At 33.4% G+C, this 18,442-nt stretch overlaps 1 protein-coding gene across 1 annotated transcript in view; it reads left to right on the plus strand.

The window, feature by feature from the left end:
* The window catches only part of MLLT10 (MLLT10 histone lysine methyltransferase DOT1L cofactor), a 220,463-nt gene that overhangs the window by 118,684 nt on the left and 83,337 nt on the right, over positions 1–18,442 (plus strand). Inside the window, exons 10-11 of the mRNA XM_078151936.1 lie at positions 5,841–6,096; positions 9,404–9,973. Coding sequence (XP_078008062.1) covers positions 5,841–6,096; positions 9,404–9,973 — 826 coding nt within the window. The remainder of the gene's footprint in view (positions 1–5,840; positions 6,097–9,403; positions 9,974–18,442) is intronic.

Below are 18,442 nucleotides of genomic sequence, written 5' to 3' on the forward strand. Positions count from 1 at the left end.
GCTTCATGACTAGCCCACATCCTTAGGTCTTGATTTCCAGGATGATAGTTTTTAAACCATTTCTTATACACAAGCTATTATTGCTAACATGCTATAGCTTACCACCCCATTATCTTTCTGCTGTGTTACCTGCATTTTGAATTTTCTGAGATGATGGTTTTCCCTAAATTATAGCATATAGAAACACCAGTGGAATGTTGGTCTTGAAAAAAATGACTTTTGTTATATTGAACAATTGAGCCATTTGAGATCAGTGAAATTAAATCTATCCAATTCTTTTCTTCTCTTTTTGCTCTGGGCTCTAGTCACCATCCAAATTTAATTCCTCTCCAAGCTGTGTAGTGGCAGCCTAACTCAGTGGACTCTGTATCCAATTATGTCATCATTTAGTCAAAATAAGTTCTTCATTTCTTGTGTGTGGATTGCTGTGTCTACCTCCTTTGAGTGATTGTGGAGTTCTCAGTACATTCATCACAGTGTCATCTGCAAATAAGAGCATCTGGAGAACCATTTTATCCATAGGGAATCTCTCTTCCCTTTGGCTAAACAAGGCTCTTTTACAGTGATTTTGTTATTGAAATGAATTTAATATTCTCAATACATTTTAAAAAGCTTATTCAAGGTTAAAATTCCATGGAAAGATTCTTCTAGTTTACAAATTTTAAAAAAATTGACGAAATAGCCATCTTTTATATTTTTTAAAAATTATAATGAATTTAAAATAATCTTTGACTTTTTTGATACTGAGTCTTTTTCCCACCTGGCAATACAAAGAAATAATAATATTCTATTTTTCTTTTTCTTTTCTTTTCCTATTTAAAAAAATAAGTGAAAATGCTCATTTATTAAAAGCATGTTTTACTTTTAGAAATTCAAAATAAATGGGTTGAATTATTTGCACCTTTCTTCCAGTATAGGAGTGTAAGTGGGTAATCAAGTTGGTTGCTTTGCTAATTCAACGGATACGAGATTGTGTATAACTTTAGCTTTGTCTGCCTATTTCCTTTCACACGTTAGTTTGGAATTCTGAGACTTTTATGCAATTTCATTGCTTTTTTAAAAATTGCATTCTTTTAAGATCTAAAAATCTAATCACTACTTTGAAGACATTTCACTGCTATTCCAACATACAAATGAATGAGTGAATGAATTAAACACTTATTCTACTCTGTTGGTTGCTTTGTTAGCTACAGAGATTGATGTTGAAGGAGATGGAAACGTTATCTATGTTCTTAACTATGAATGTTAAGAATGGTGCTTGTTCTATTGTGTTGGAATGTGTTAATATGCTTTGTTCCATCTTATTAAATAAAAAGTGCTAAAAATGACCTCATGTGTAGTAACCCAAGATGAATCTGAGTAATATACTACCATCTTTCCATGTTAAATATTAAGGTTATAAATATATGACTGATACCTGCCAGGAAACTTTAACTCTTGATACTTTAAATCCTTTAGTAGAGGGATAAATCTTGCATTTAGAATGTAGTTTCTGTTCTCTTAGCTTCTTTATAGCATTCTTGAGTTTGCTCTCTCCATTCATGACTTCTAGACTCCTTCCCCCTTGTTCTTGGGAAAAACTGTTATTTTATAGTTGAACATTTTGTCCAGAAAGTGACTTATATATGATTATTACCTCATCTGAACTTAAACTATTTCAAATGACACAATATTTATCTAGTGCTTAGCATAGTGCCTGGCATGTAGCAGGCGCTATATAAATACTTACTCTCTTACCCTTTCATATTTTTGTAGAAGGCATTACCATTCTTCCAGTTATCTAGGCTTGCAACCTTACTGTCATTCTTGACTTATTCTCACTTCGTTTATCTAGTCAGTTGCCAAATATTGTAGTTTCTGCCATGATAACATCTCTTGTATCTGTCACCTTCTCTTCACCCACATAGCAACCATCCTAGTTCAAGTCTTCATTACCTCCCACCTAGACTAGAGAATTAACCTTCTAATTGGTCTCCCTGCTGCAGATTTTCCCCCCAGACACCCTCCACACAGTTGCCAAACCAATTTTCATAATACTTAGGCTTAGGTTATTTTCCTACTTAGGAAATTCTAATTATTTACCTTTTACCTTTAGAATCAAATGTAATCTACTCTGTTTGGCGTTTAAAGCCTTTTGATTAACCTGGCCCTGAGCTACCTTTCTAGCCTTATGGTATGCATTACTTCCCTCCACATACTTTGTGGTCTAGCCAAACTGAGCTTCTTACTGTTCCTCATATATGATATTCCATTTCTGTTGCATTGACTATCTTCCATGACTTAAACATATTCCCACCTGTGTCTTATAATCCTTACATTCTATCACAGTTCTGTTCAAGTTTTACCATCTGCATGAAGCCTTTCCATCTCACTACCCATACCCTTACATGGGTATGTGCGTCTACCAGCGCCGCACAATGGAAGCCCTGAGGGCAGGGACTATTTCTCTTTTGTGTTTTCATTCCTAGGGCCTAGCAGGATAACCTACCACATACCAGACACTTAATACATTTTTTAATTGATTGATTGACATTTGTTTTGTGAGTTGCAAAGCTATTAAGGAAGCTAAACTCTTCATATTTTGAGCCCATTAGTGGAAAAGTAGATCTTACATGTGGACTGTTATTATATATTTTAAGTATGAGTTTAAAACTATTAAGACAGCCATAATAATTCTTCACCTAATTATGCTTTGTAACATTGAGTTAATCTTAGGAGTACTAAGTACTACGTAAGAATACTTTTTAATTTTTCTTTTAAATAGTGGAATTGGGCCACTATAACTAACCATTCTTTCTTGGCAGGTTCCAGAGATTTTGAGGCAAGAAAAAATTATTTTGTCATGACGTGGCACTGAGATAATGTGTATAAAGTACATCGTAAACCTTAAAGTGCTACGTAAATGTCAGCTACTGTTATGATTCTTCCAGATCATAATACCTCTGTTCCTTTTTAATTTTACTTTTCTTTCTCAAAAGTTGCTTTGTTTTGTGTCTCAGTATTATTTTTTGACAGAAATTTCTGATATGAGTGGTTTGGAATTTAAACAGTGAATTGCTAAATCTCCTGGTTTGTAATTTGTGTTTATATGTATTATGTCATGTTATTACTGGAAATTTTTCTTTTTTGTAATTTAAAAAAATTATTTGCAATTTTGTACTTTAGCCTTTGATATTTAATAGTTCAAAGGTTTTTTAATCTTCTAAGAGAGAAAATGAATCTTATTTTAGTAATTGTTGACTACTCACTAAAAAGAGTGGTAATATTAATATCAATTTTAAATAATAGACGGAATTTTTTTAAAGACATGATTCATGAAGAATTGTTCAAGAGAAGATAGGTAGCTGTTTGTTATTAACATGATATGTACTCATTGGATAATTTTATGAAAAACATTGTAACTGTAGTATTTGATTTCGCTATAACAGTTGAGCTGCACTCTATTTTGATATGTTAACTACTGGGTCTTCTAGATTAAGACTCTTGGTTATAATTAAAAAGGTAGGAGTTGTACTTTTGTGTCCATATATGCTTTTTTGGTTCTTTGAACTGGGCCTGTTTTCTAGAGTAGTCCCAATTTACTCCCTTATGCCGGATATCAGTAGGTGATAGTGAAAAATGTTTGGATGACATAAACATAGCAAAATTGTGTGGGGCACTAATGCAAATTAAGATTTTATTATAAGCATGGATTTATTTGAGAATGAGTATTTGAATTTTATATCTTATATTGATTAGTTTTATATTAGAATGACTTTTGTTTAGCAATTTGGCATTACTTTCTCTTTTTTTGCTAATAGAAACAAAAATTTTAACTAAAATGCATTTTCTCCTATGATGTGGTGTCTTGAATCAATTGTCACTTCAAAGTTTTCTAGGATTGAAAATTTCCCCTTTATCAGAAAAAAAAAAGCTAATTGTGATTAAATTATGGCCATTGAAGTTTACTTGGCTTTGTCATTCATGGCTTTCTTTGTATTGCCTTTTCTAACATAGTAAATTTTGTAAATAATTTTTACTGAATTTATGGTCTTCAGCATATGGGCAGTTTTGTACTGTAGGTCAATAGACTTTCCAGTTAAATTGACCAACCCTAATTTATACGTATATGTAGAAGCTAATATTATATTTCCGTTTACAGTACTCCCAGTGAGTTTTCTCTCCTTCCCTCACTTGACACATGAGTGAAGAGTACCAATGTGTTTTTTTTATATGGCTTTTGACCTGCACTGGGTCATACAGGGTCAGATGTGAGTGGGATGGAGAACTTCAGGACCAGCCCAAGCTAATGGAAAAATGATTGAAAAGTGAGCTGGGGTGGTTTCCAAATTGACCTGCCCAGCATGGAAAAGGTTCGTGTTTCTAAAGTAAGCCATGAAGTTTAACCAACTTAAATCCTATTGGTCTGTTAAATGGGATTTTATCTTTTACTGAGCTCACTTTGAAGCCTGTTGGGCATGCTTGTGGATTATATAGTTCAGGATAATAGTGATCAACTCTGTTTTGGTAGACCTCATTGTGTTTACATTTTAAAAAGTGGAAAATAGGTAGTGAGATTAGAGAAAAATAAGAAAATATTCCCAGTAAATCATTAATTTTCATTGGAATATGTCCCTTCCTCACCTTTCCCCCTACTTCTAAACATCAGTTTTACTAAAAACTCTTTAACCATTTTGCTCAGTACAAACCTCAGAGTTCATAGCCCTCTCCTCATTTTTCAAATGTATCTGACAGTTTGTATTGAGTGGTGAGTGTATGGTGGAGGTTTCAGATTCTAATTTGTATTTTGCAAGTTTTGATTCCTCATATCACCCTAGGTTTATCATTATGATTAAAATTTTTTTTCTTTTAAAAATATATTTAGCCTTAGAAGTAATACTTAGAATTGGGGGAAGAAGTATATTTTTTTATGTTAGGAAATATCTACAAAATCTTAACATTTGGAGGCATTTCAATTAATGTACACAAATTGCTGTTTGTAGTTTTCGAATTTGGCTTTATTTAGACAGTGTGTAGTCAATGCAAAGTATAACAAACTTATTTAAGCAAATGTTTATTTAGCCTTCAAAAAAGAAATAATCTCCATCAATTTGAAGTGTATTTTGAAGTGCAGTAATTCTTAAGAAATATTGCTCTGCAAAATAAGTTTTCTCTATAATTCCCCTTATCCACTTCAGCGTTGAAATCATTTTCCACTTTGAATATTTAAATCTTTCTATCTTTTAAAACATTCTTCCCCTCTTCCCTGAGTTCTTTAAAACATTCTTGCTCTGTCCTTACTAGATTTTCTTCCTATTCTCATGGGCATAGTGATTTAAAGTAGTCCTCCCTAGTTCTTTGCAGTTGTCCTGTTATTATGCTGAATGCCAAAATTGTTTTTATAATTTAATAATAATGAAAGCAGTGTTTTCTTTTTGTGGGAAAGAATGCAGTTTTCAGATGTTTCATGGTGCCTTCAGTTTTATTCGTTGTCATTTAATAAATAAGATTACTACTATAATGTGCACTTTCACTGATTGCTGCAATCTAATGCTGTACTAGTCATATTGTCAGCTCATATTCTAATGTGAAGAAGTTTACATTTAAAATAGCCATATGTATAGTCTTAATTCAATGTTAGAGTAAATTTAAAGTTTTTTTAGATGTATAATGTAAACTGGTTTGATTTGTAGCACTGAAAATGAACCTTAGGTTATTTTCTTATGTGTATTTTTAAATATGCGATATTCATTTTTCATAAGGTGACATGCAGTCTGGGGCTTTTTTTTTTGGTGGTCTAATTTAGTCCTTTTATTTTTTTTCTTTTTTCTTTTACTTCCTTTTTTTAATCCAAATGTTAGACATATACAAGCACTAGCAACAGCTCTATGTCAGGCTCATTGAAGCGCTTGGAAGATACTGCAGCTCGATTTACAAATGCAAATTTCCAGGAAGTCTCCTCACTCACTTCAAGTGGAAACGATGTGTCAGAGACTAGAGGGTCAGAGAGCAAAGGGAAGAAATCAGCAGGTCACAGCTCAGGTCAGAGGGGAAGAAAGCCTGGTGGTGGAAGGAATCCAGGAACAACTGTGTCAGCAGCTAGTCCTTTTCAGCAAGGTATTAATTATGGTGCTATAGTTATAACATTGTTTTCTTGTTCATCAAAAGTAGTTAAATTTTACAAAAGATAATTGTTCTTTTAGTCTTGGCTAATGAAAGAAGTTAAGTTGGAACATATAAAAATAATTAAATGATTATTTGCCTAGTCCAGGTTAATATGCTTTGAAATGAGGTGGGGGGAATTAAATGTTAGATGACTAATGGTTCCTTTTATATGTTGATGTATATTGAAGTTGAACTGGATTTTCATTGTAAATGAATTCAATATAAAACTTGATATTAGGGTGACAGCAGAGAATATATAGCTTAAGATTTGGTGATTATGTTTCTTTTGGCTCAAATTTATGTAGCTCTAGCCTTTAATTTTTCTGTTCATTAAAAATAATTGCTTTCTTAAACCAATAACTTTTGGATTTTTCTATTTGTATTAGGCTTATATTCTTTTGTTACTATAAATATTTTTTAGGTTTTAAGCTTGTCATTTTCAAAAGACAAGGTTCTTTTTAGGCTATACAGTAGTCTTTCCTCTCTGTTGGTTAATTTGGCACTTTTATTTCCCTTTCCTATTAAAATTCCCTTTTCCAAAACTGCAAAAAAGAATAACCCAACTGAAACCAAAGGGGGAAAAAAACCCCTAATTTTCATAGCTAATATGTAATCTAGAAGAAAATTTGTCCTTTAAATTTCTAGTAGATGACTCATTTTCATCGAAAAGCAGTATTTCTCAAGCATGTTATTTCTAATGAATGTGTTAAAAGTGAATTTATTGTCATAGAATATAGTAATCCTATCAGATTTTTTGTTCTGTTTAATTTTTTCTTATATATGTATATTGGGGTGTTAAGTACACATAAACATACAAATATACAAGTAAAAATTGCCAAATATTTTATCTATACTTTTTGTATTAAATATCTGTTTTCTGTTAGCCCTGTAGGGATAAGTAAGTAAAATTTTTGTCTTCCTATAACATTACTTCATCAAAGTAACCATACTTTCAAATTCAATTCAGTTCCATAAACATTTATGTAAAATTCCTTAGTTTGTCACTCTGTTTAGAAAAATGTAGATTAGCATGTTTTATACACAAAAGATTATTTCAGACATAATGATTTTTCAAATCCTTTTTCATTTCTTCTACTTAAAGAATTATTTAAAAAGTAAAGCAAAACTGGAAAATGCCCCAGGAATTTACTATATGTTTTAGATGAATAAAATTGTTAGCTCATAAAATAGACTTGTTTTGCAATTTTTGCATTACATTTGTTCACATTTCATATTAATTCATATATTAACAGGAATCACTCAAATATTCTCTTACAATTAAGACCCAGTTTTTCACTAGCATAATTGCATTTCTGAGTTCATTTTTATTGTTCTGTCTTTGAATTAAAAATCTACTTGGAAAACCCATCTTCTTAAATTTCATAAAAATTAAAGGAATTTTCAAAACGCCTGTATCATAGGCAAATGCTAGATATATTCATGCCATATTTTTATGTGAGAATTTATGTATTGTATATAATTTAAAAAATCTTTAATTGTGGTTATCAGAAAATGAAGGAAGTTTATTTTTGTTTTATATCAGAATGAGGAGGTATGTTAGGGAAGATATTCTATCAAAGTATTGGTATTATTATGTGCTGGTAAAATATTCCTTAATTTAATACTATTTAGTTTATGCTATGGTAAAATTTTAATGCCAGATGTAAGAACAAAAAAAAAATTGTAAAAGCAAGACAGATGGTGACAGATCAGGATTGATGATGGAGAACCTCTTTATAGCTGCTAATTAAGTGACAAAACTGGTTGTCCTTAAATCATTGAAATAATGAAAATTATATAGTATAAGCAGGTTGTTAATGTGTATGCTTTTCTACTTAAGTAATTTAAAAATGTTAATCTTAGTGGGCATGCCAACAAAATATTTGGTAAACTTAAAAAGTAAAATGTTTTATATGCCCATGAAAAAAAAGTTCTTACTTTTGAACTTTATAGAAAACCTCTGTATTCAGATGACTTTTATGTATTTCTTGATAAAAACAGATCTCAACAATATAATTTTTCTTTACATGTAAACATATCGTGCTGTTAAATTTATTACTTAACCCCTTGAAAGTTCCTTTTTACTGTGTGAAAGTGTGTTTCATTTGAACTTCTTTATATTGCTTTCGCTAAAACATGATACTGGTCAAGTTTACAAAACATGTGCTGGGTCAAAATGGGTCAAAATTTGTTAATTCACTTCATTATAAAAAGTATATTTTGCCATACATTTTTCAGTGGAGATGATAGTGAAAAAAATGTTTTTGGATCTAACTGTATTAAGTTTTCAGTATGAAATAAGAGCACTTAGTGAGTAAAAATGTGTGCTCCCGTAGTGGTCTTACGTAACTTAGTTGAGGATGATGTGAGTTTCTCAGAAGAGATGTTTTAAACACTTTCCGCCTCCTACCCTCTTGCCTTCCCTTTGATCCATTTGAGAGGAAGGGAAGGGAGTAAAAAAGGTACCAAGATTAGAAAATAAGTTGACTTGGTTTCATTTTTAGCTGCTTTAGCAATGGGTTGGAAGACATCTACGAAGTTTAGGTCCTGTCTACTCATAAACATGCCAGCATTTGTAACCTTTGGTAGAATGATTGGAATAAAAAATGGCAAAACTAATACTTGACATATTTGGTCAAACATAGGTATATTATCAGCTCTTCATCTTATCATTTGATGAAATACTCACACCCAGAAAGAAGGACTTTGGTTCATAAAGTGTATGAGCAGTACTCACAACCTTCTTGGTATTGTTAATATTTGAATGAGTATGTAGTTTCCTTTCCCTTTCTTCCTCCCATGTATGTTAAAGTCTTGTTAGGTCCCCCTGTAGCTTTGGGTTGTCCAAAGGAGACCCTACTGTTGTTTATAGTCTTAGCCACATTCTGAATATCTGCTTGGGGAAAAAGTTGAGAGATGAGGGTCCTCCCAAAAGGTAGGTTCTTTGGTAGAATTTTAAATCACACATAAAATAGTGTCCTTATAGTCCTTTGCCTTTTAAGATAAAAAATGTGTATTTGCCACTATGTGGTTTTCCTTTCAACTGTGACAATTTTTAAATGGTATATGTTGGGAAATCCAAAATTTATTTGGTATAAAATAATAGTCCTTAGTTTTATGTTAAATTTTTATTCCTACTTTTTTTTCTTTTTTCTTTTCTTTTTCTTTTTTTTGCAAATGAATTATTTAAGCTGGTTCGCTGATGGGATTTTTTGTATCCAATTTTTTCCCCCTGTCCCACCCTGTCTTTTTACTACAGGAAGTTTTTCGGGAACTCCAGGCAGTGTAAAATCATCTTCTGGAAGTTCAGTCCAGTCTCCTCAGGATTTCTTGAGCTTTACGGAATCAGACCTACGCAATGACAGTTATACTCACTCCCAACAGTCATCATCAACCAAAGATGTACATAAAGGAGAATCTGGAAGCCAGGAAGGGGGGGTGAATAGTTTTAGTTCCTTAATTGGTCTCCCTTCCACGTCAGCAGTTGTTTCTCAGCCTAAAAACTTTGAAAATTCACCTGGAGACTTGGGCAATGCCAGTCTTACTACTGCAGGATACAAACGAGTTCAGTGTTCTGGCATTGAAGAGGAAACTGTAAAAGAAAAGAAGAGAAAAGGAAGTAAACAAAATAAGCATGGGCCTGGTCGACCCAAAGGAAACAAAAATCAAGAGAATGTTTCCCATCTTTCTGTTTCGTCTGCTTCTCCAACATCATCTGTAGCATCTGCTGCAGGAAGTATAACAAGCTCTAGTCTTCAGAAATCTCCTACATTGCTCAGGAATGGAAGTTTACAAAGTCTTAGTGTTGGCTCTTCTCCTGTTGGTTCAGGTAGGGATTTGTCAGTTTTTATTTTCCAAAACATATTTCAGTTTTTTGTGTGTATGTATGTGTATGAGAGTGAGTGGGTGAGTGTGTGTGTGTGTGTGTGTGTGTGTGTGTGTGTGTGTGTGTGCCCCTGTCTATAAAATGCATATATGCATAAATACCTACTTAAAACACTACTTTTTATTGTATTTTCATTGTAAACTAGCACTCTAATTTTAGTTTCTTGAGAATCAATTAGAGAGCTCACAAGGTGTTTATAACAATACTGTTAAGAATTTTGGTGTTCATACTAATCTTAAATTTCACCCAGTTCATATAGCACCACCATTTTACTAGGTCAAATCTTTTCCTTCCCACCACAATCCTATATATGACATAATACTTTCAAACTTTTAATTGAGATTTATTCAGAAGTTCCCTGCTTAAGATCTGTTAACTTTCTGGATTTCAGGTTGAAGTATAGTTATTTCTGTGAATGTTTTGTAATAAAAATAAAGATCATGCAGTTTCCTGAGAATTGGTGTGAGTTTTTAAATGCCTTTACTTTTGAGATACTTTCCTCAAAGTTTAGATCTGTAATTCTTACATATCTGAACGTTAGTGTTCAAATACTATTTTTTATTTTGTTAGGACAATTTTGACTGAGTGGTAAATGAATTAATTTAAGTTATGAAAGTCATTTGTTATTTGCTTTGATGTAATGCTATCATTTTATGTTTTAAATTTGTTAACAGTGTTAGTGCTTTATATAGAGAATCACATGAATTTTTCCAAATTTGCTTTTAAACTATTTAAAAATTTCCACAGGCCTTGATTATTTGTACTGTGATTATCGCTTTTCACTTGTGTTTAAACTTTGAAAAATGTGTGTGACCTGTATAAAAATTTGCTAGTTAGCATTTTTTTTCTAATTTGGAGAATTGTAATTGGGTTATAGATTTTTGGGTAATGAAGGGAATGAAAGGGTCTTTAATGTATCCTAAATCTTTGTCTTTAGGATATTACTATAAAAAAAAAAAGACTGAATTTTGATCACACTAGGATTTATGTGACTGTTTTTATTATTTGTAAAATACCTTAATTGGTAGGGAAAATATGGCAAAAACAGAGGGAGGGAGAGCCATCTGAGAATATTAATGTGTGTGTTTTATAAAATTGAAATTATAGTTAATTTTATAGGAACTTTTTAAATGCAGGTTGTTTTTTGGTCAGATTTTTATTTAAATAATTTTACCAGCATACAAGCATGATGCTTTAACAATTCCAGTGACTATCATTTATCTTCAAAAAATATCAGTATCCAGTATTGTGTCTTTTGGAAGTATAATTAATCTATGAAATGTGTGTGAGATACAATGCAAGCTGAATTTTGGTAGGATACCTATGCTGAAAATGTATAGCTTTGAAATTTTTCTCTCTTTTATAATCTTTGAGATACCTAAAAACCAAGAATTTAAAATTTATATTCCTTTGAAATTATTTTCATAACCTAAAATTGTCTTAATAATTTTAATATGTGTATACCTGGTATGGAATTTTGGGAATCAGCAGTTACAAGTTTGATTATTTAAAAAGTCACTTGATTTGTGAATTAGGTTTATAACTTTGTAAGGCATGTAAGTATTAAATACTGTTTAGTGCATTTCATATAGTCCTGAATCATCACAGAAATTATATCTGGTACCTTTAAATTTAACATTTATCATAAATTCTTACTAAAATGTCCATATGTAGTTAGGGTAGTTTGTCAGTTTGTCAAATTGCATCATACTACATTTTATAGGCCCAACCAAAGCTCCTAGCTGGTAGACATTTCTTATTCAGTGTTTCTTTGTCAGGGGCTGTTTCCAAGTTTGTGCCACAAATGTGTGAAAATGTAGTGCTCCACTGTTCTTTCTTCCCCTCTCCATCCTAGGTATTTCTTAGTGGGGCAGCGTCCTAAATGATCCACTGTGGTTTCAGGTCCTGACACACATGTATGTTGTGTGTATTTATAAATGGTAATGTATTAGGCTCAGTATTTTAAAGGGGTATATGTATATATAGGAGAAAACAGTCCTAAAGCACATTTTTCAATGAGGTTCCTTTTGAACGTCTGATTGAAACATTACTAAAATCATAAAACAAAGCATTTTAGTTCTAGAAAGGAATTTGTTAAAAGCTTATGTGTATATAATACTATTTTACATATCATATGTATAAAATAACATCAAGGCACCCCGGAGGAGAGGTAGAAAGCACCGTGTGCTGGCCACGTCAGGCTGCCACCACTCCCTTAACCACATTTCCCAGACGGAGAAAGTCTTGGATCCTGAACCCAGGATTCTTGGAATAGCAGTGTCCCTCAGACCACCAGACCTGCTTCCAGCCCAGCCCTCCCAGTTATCATTGAGGAGAGAAGCTGTGGAGGGGACCCGCCTTTCTTACAGCCACGAGCAGTAACTGCTGACCGGCTGTCACCGGTAGGTAGATGAGCACAGGAGCTCTTCGAGTGGCGGGATCTTCCACGGCACTCATCTCGCGTCTAGTTCAGCTGTCCTATATGGGGAGGCAGCTCCTGTGGAGAAGGAGCCAGTTCTTTTACCCTGCTGCTAACCTGTTGCTGCTCACAGGGCAGACAGACCAGCCTAGCTGAAATAGTGAGGCATCCTGGGGTAAAGACAGGAGACGGTGTGAGCTGTGCAGTTGCAGGGCTACCTGGCACTGACCCTACCACCCTGATAAAGACAGCCCAGGACCCTGAGCCCAAGAACCTGGAGAATGGCAGTGCTTCCAGCCTGTTGTCCTCGGCTGTCATCGTAATTGGCAATTGCTCCTGTAGGGACTAGAACTACTTACTCTTGAAGGCTCACCAAGACCAAAGTCTTTGGCACAGTGAAGTGTTTTCGACATGAGAAACTGATGTGATTTTATCAGTGGAGATGGCATTAAAGAAGAAGCATTCCTATGTGCTTCATTGTTCTACCTTAAGGACCCTAGAACCTTCCCATCTGACTTACAGCTGAAGCATTTTGTGTGTGTTATTTCTCCCACTAGAATGTGAACTCCTGAGAACAGGGCCTGGTTTTTGTTTTGTTTTGTTTGTATCCCTGTCATTTAGTACAGGGCTTTGCTCATTTAGTACAGGGCTTTGCTTGTGACAAATGCTTTAGTCATTCATTAATAATTAATTCAGAAACATGCCTTGTTGCTCACAATCATGAAAATGCTATATTTGTCCACATTATAAATAATTTTGTTCTTTTGGGGGCCGGAGGAGGTTCCATACCCATGATTTCTTTTTTCTTTTTTTCCACCTTGATTCAAGCTTCTCCTCCTCCTCTTCTTTTTCTTCCTCTTCCTCCTTCAAGTTCCAAATTCTCTACCTTCCTCCCTCCCTCCCCAGCCACCTCATTGAGAAGGCAAGCAATTCGATATAGATTATATATATCATACCTGTGATTTTGTTGGTACAGGGAAATCCCAATGAGTAGAACTTTTTCAATTACTGCAGATCAGCAGTTCATTGTCCTAGGGGGTTGCCAGGGGCACATACAGATTAAGTAACTTCCCCAAGGTCACATAGCCAGTATGTTGGCTGGAATCAGAATTTAAATTCGTATCTTGCCAGCTCTAAAAGTCGCTATCAACTACGCCAAATTACTTTTTTTCATACTTATAATAAATTTATTTATTATCGACTACACTAGAAAGAGCAAAGAGATAATATTTAACTGGTGACATACTTGATAGGGAAACTAAAAGGAAATTGACAATTTCTCTCTGTTTGGGCTAAAGAAATTGGCGGTGAACTGGTTACTTGGGGGATCTGAATAGATGGCAAAGGATTCATGGTACACTGGAGAGTGCTAGATTGGGAACTTAGAGGACCTGAGTCTTAAACCCTCCACTGCTATTTACCCCTTGGTCTTGGGTGAATTCTTAACTTATCTAGGTGTAGGTTTCCACATTTGAAAAATTAGTTGATCAAACTAGATGATTTGCTCGTCCAGTTCTAAGTCAGTGACTTGTGATTGTATAATACTATCCCTTTTACCTGTCAGTCAACAAGCAAGTGCCAGTCACTGCTAAGCATTTCAAAGCATAAAGAAAATCAGTCATTGCTGGAAGGAGCTTACATTCTAATGAGGGGAACATAACACATCAAGAGAGAGAGACAGAGAAAGAGAGACAGTGTGTTGGGGAAGATACTGGGTTCAGGACTTGGTAGAAAAAGTGCTGTGGAGATGAGTCAGCAGGGCGGCCTGGAAAGGGATGAAGATATCTTTCACCTGGGCTTTCTCCTTAAATTGGAGGTTTGGAGAGGAGCTAGCCATTCAAAAGAAGAGCCATCTGGTTGGTGAGTACTTTCAATATGAAAAGTGCTTTGCCTTTATCATTACCCTCCAGATATGCTAATTTTATTGAATTATTAAGAAATTAAAATTCATTTGCAGTATTTTTTCTTAGGCAATGACTTATCTCCCAATATATCAGTGATTGAGCCAAAGATATTTTAACAGACCCATTCCTGGGCATTATAATTAATGTCTATTTACTTGACACCTATAACCACATTAAGGCCTGTTTGCTAGTGTCATAGTTAACATCTTGGGCTATTTCTTATCAATCATAAAGTATTTATAAAGCATGTATATTGCTAGGGATACAGAAGCTAAATGAATTAATGAAAAATCATTTTGGGGAGGATGACGGTCGTAAAAGAACAGTTTTCTCATATACTCCAGCAGTGTTCCGAAAAGGACACTAGATCAAATAAAGATCAAGAAATTTTAAGAGAAACAATAGTGGATTCCTATCCGGTTGAGGATAGTCAAAGATGGCTGAAAGGAGAGCACAAGCTGCAGGCTAAAATCTGCCACCATTCTAACCAGGAACAGGATAGCCTGAAGCCTGCCAGTGCTTTGAGCACAGACATGCCAGTGGAGGTAGAAACTCATTTTGAAGAGGTAGAAATGTGGGGATAGAAGTAAACAGAGCTTGACAGCCTCATCTAACAATGTGTGAAGAGGTAGAACCTGTCCTAAGCACAGAGTTCCAAACTAAGAATGGAGGCTGGAATTATGAGCAAACAAAAAAGACTGCCAAACACAGTGAAGAAATAATGTTGTTAGCTAAGTGTTGCCAAAGAGATAAACCTAGAAGAGAGTAACTTTACCAAAAGAGCCTCAGAGGAAGAAAAAATGGCTTGACAGTAAGAACTACAAGAACATCTGGAAGATGTAAAGCAAGAGTTTAAAAAAAATGAAATCTGAGCTCGTGAGGAAAAAATCAGGACAGTAAATAATATAAAAGAGAAAGTGGACTTACCAAGTAGCTGATTCTCTGAAAAATAAAATGGAGCAACAAAAAAATGGATATTTATGGTTCTTATAGAATACTCTTTTTATGTTCTGCTAGGGGTATAGAAATGCTCATTTCTTTGGTGTTCTGAGTTTAATACAAAAATGAAAACATCTAAAAGATTTTTCCAACAACAAGGCTGTTAATTAAAATGAAAAAAGGGACACCTGAGATTTATATAGAAAACTGAAATAAAAGAATGATGGCTGTTTTTCTAGTAGGTAAATGGTCAAAGATATGAGCAGGGAATTTTCAGAGAAAGAACAAGCAAGCATGCTCCAAATTATTAACAATCAGAATAATGCAAATTAAAACAAAGATAATGCTCTACTTAATTCTAGTCAGATTAGCAAAGAAGACAGAAAATTATAATTATTGGAGATTCTGAAGAGAAAAGGCAAATTTAATGTACTTTTTGTGGAGCTGTGAATTAGTTCCACCCATTCTTGACAACGATTTGAAACTACATCCATAAAATCTCAAACTTCTCCATATTTTTTAGCTCAGTTATACTACTTCTAGACATACCTCAAAGAGATCAAAGAAAAAGGAAAAGAAACTGTGCAAAAATATTTATAGCAGCTCTTTTTTATAGTAAAGGATATGATAAAGAGGGGAGGGGGATATCCATCAGATGGGATATGGCTGAACAAATCATAGTATATGAGTATAAAGAAATATTATTGTATCATAAATTATAAAATGGATTATTTCTTTTTTAATAGTATTTTTTTTCCAATTACGTGTAAAGATAGTTTTCAACATTCATTTTTTAAATAAGATTTTGAGTTCCAAATTTCCTTCTTTCCCCTCCCCCTCCTAAGATGGTAAGCAATCTTATATATAGTTTATAGGTGTGCAGTCATGTTCAGCATATTTCCACATTGGTCATGTTGTGAAAGAAGAAACAGCCGAAAGGAAAAACCACCCAAAAAATCCCCCCAAAATATGAAAATAGTATGCTTTGATCTGCGTTCAGACTCCACAGTTCTCTGGATGTGAATAGCGTTTTCCATCATGAATCTTTCGGAATTGTCTTGGATCGTAACATTGCTGAGAAGAGCTACGTCTGTCATAGTTGATCATTGCACAGTGTTGCTGTTACTGTGTACAATGTACACCCGGTTTTCCTCACTTAACTTAACATCAGTTCATGTAAGTCTTTCCAGGTTTGAAATGGATTATTTCAGTGAAACTTGGGAGGACTTCTGTGAACTGATGGAGAATGAATCGAGCAGAGCTATACTTATAAAATATAAACTTTGGTAAAGAACTCAGATCAGTGTAGCAACCAGTCAGAATTCCAGGGACTAGTAATAAAGTGTGCTAAATTCTTTATATGTCAGAGATATGGTTGGGTTCAAGATGTAGAATAAGACATAAAAGTTTTGATATCTCGGTATGGTGATTTGTTTTGCTTTGAATATGGGTCTTTAATGTAAGTGTTATATTTGTTTATTTTTTTCTTCCATTTTAATGGAAAGAGGTTAATGGGAAGAAAGACTAGTGAGAATAAGATAACCCTACCCATCCAACCCTCCTCAGCCAGGGTCTGTGAAACTTTTTTTAAAAAAATGAACAGGAAAGAACAAAAAGAAGACCAGAGGGAGTCAGTGAAGCTAGACAACTTTGAAAGTTACATTTTGAATTTATTACGTTTATAAGCAAGCTCTATGTAGTAGAGATTTGCAATGTGAAATACATTCTTCATTTTCTCTTCTGTTTATTTCAGTTTTATTTGGAGTTAAGTTTAGAACAAAAAGAAACATTCTAAAAGAGATATACAGGGAAATCTGCATTAAACTTAAACATACCATAGATAATGAAATCATATCAATACCAAGATATATGTATCAAACAGTATAGTATCTAAATATTTAAAGGAAAAAAATTAAATGGATTACAGAGAGAAATTGATAGCAAAATTACAATAGTTGTGTGTTGTGGTGTGTTCCCTTTAAGATCTAAATAGCAAGTTTTATGAAGGAAGTTAAGGAGCTGAATAAAATTTTAGGAAAGTTAGGTATCCTAGATATCTATAACTTAATGAATTTGAACAAAAAGAAGTGTGTATATCACTCAACTGCCTGTACAACATTTAAGCATCTGTTTGGACTCATATAAACCTTATAAGTACATGAAATACATGCAGACAGTTGGAAATATTAAGCATTGTTTTTAACCATAATAACAAAAATTAAAATCAAATGGATATTGAAGAAAGGATTCATATACTTAGGTATTGATTAAATAATTTTATTATAAAGATTGGTCAGTCAGTGAATAAATCAGAGATATAATAGTTTCTACAAAGAAAATGACAACAGTGAGAGAATAAAAATCTTGGGATCCAACCAAAGCAGTCCTTAGGAGAAAAAAAATATCTATCCCTAGATACTTTCCTTAAGTCAAGAAGAGAGGAAAAAGATATCAGTGAATTAGACATGCAACTTAAAAAAACCCTAGAAAAGCAACAGATCACAAAAAGAGCAACCAAGCACCAAAAATAGAAATTCAGGAAATTTAGAAATAAACAGAATTGAAATCAATAAAATCCATCAAATAGTAAAATAGAACTAGGAGCGTTCTGCATTTATACTTGTTGGTGGAACCTAATAATATAGATAAACCATTTGTAATCTGGTTTAAAAAAAGAGAAGAATACCAAATTGTCAAAATCAAAAGTTAAAAAAAGGAGAATTTGCAACAAATGAAGAGAAAAGAAAGGAAATTAATAAAGATTTTTGTTCAGTTATATGCCAACAAAACTTAATAAATGGATTGTTTTCAAAAACACAAAATATTCAGGTTAACAAAATAAAATGTAAATAACCCAGTCTTATAAAAAGAAGTTTAACAGATCGTAAATACACTTTCAAAGGAAAAAAAAATCCTCAAGGCAAAAGGAATTTACCAGTGAATTCTGTTAAGCATTCGAAGAACAATTAATTTTTGTGTTAAATAGTTTTTTCTTTTTCCATGAAAATAGGGAATTGCAAACTGCATAACAAATATACTCTTGATACATAAGCCAGGGAGAGACAACACAGAAAAAAACCATGGACCAGTATCCCTAATAAATGTTGAATGCAAAACTAGTAATGAGGCTACAAATGCATGCAGAAAAAA

This window comes from Phascolarctos cinereus, unplaced genomic scaffold, assembly GCF_003287225.1.
Source record: "Phascolarctos cinereus isolate Bilbo 61053 unplaced genomic scaffold, phaCin_HiC Scaffold_1;HRSCAF=81, whole genome shotgun sequence".
NCBI classification, from domain to species: Eukaryota; Metazoa; Chordata; class Mammalia; order Diprotodontia; family Phascolarctidae; genus Phascolarctos; species Phascolarctos cinereus.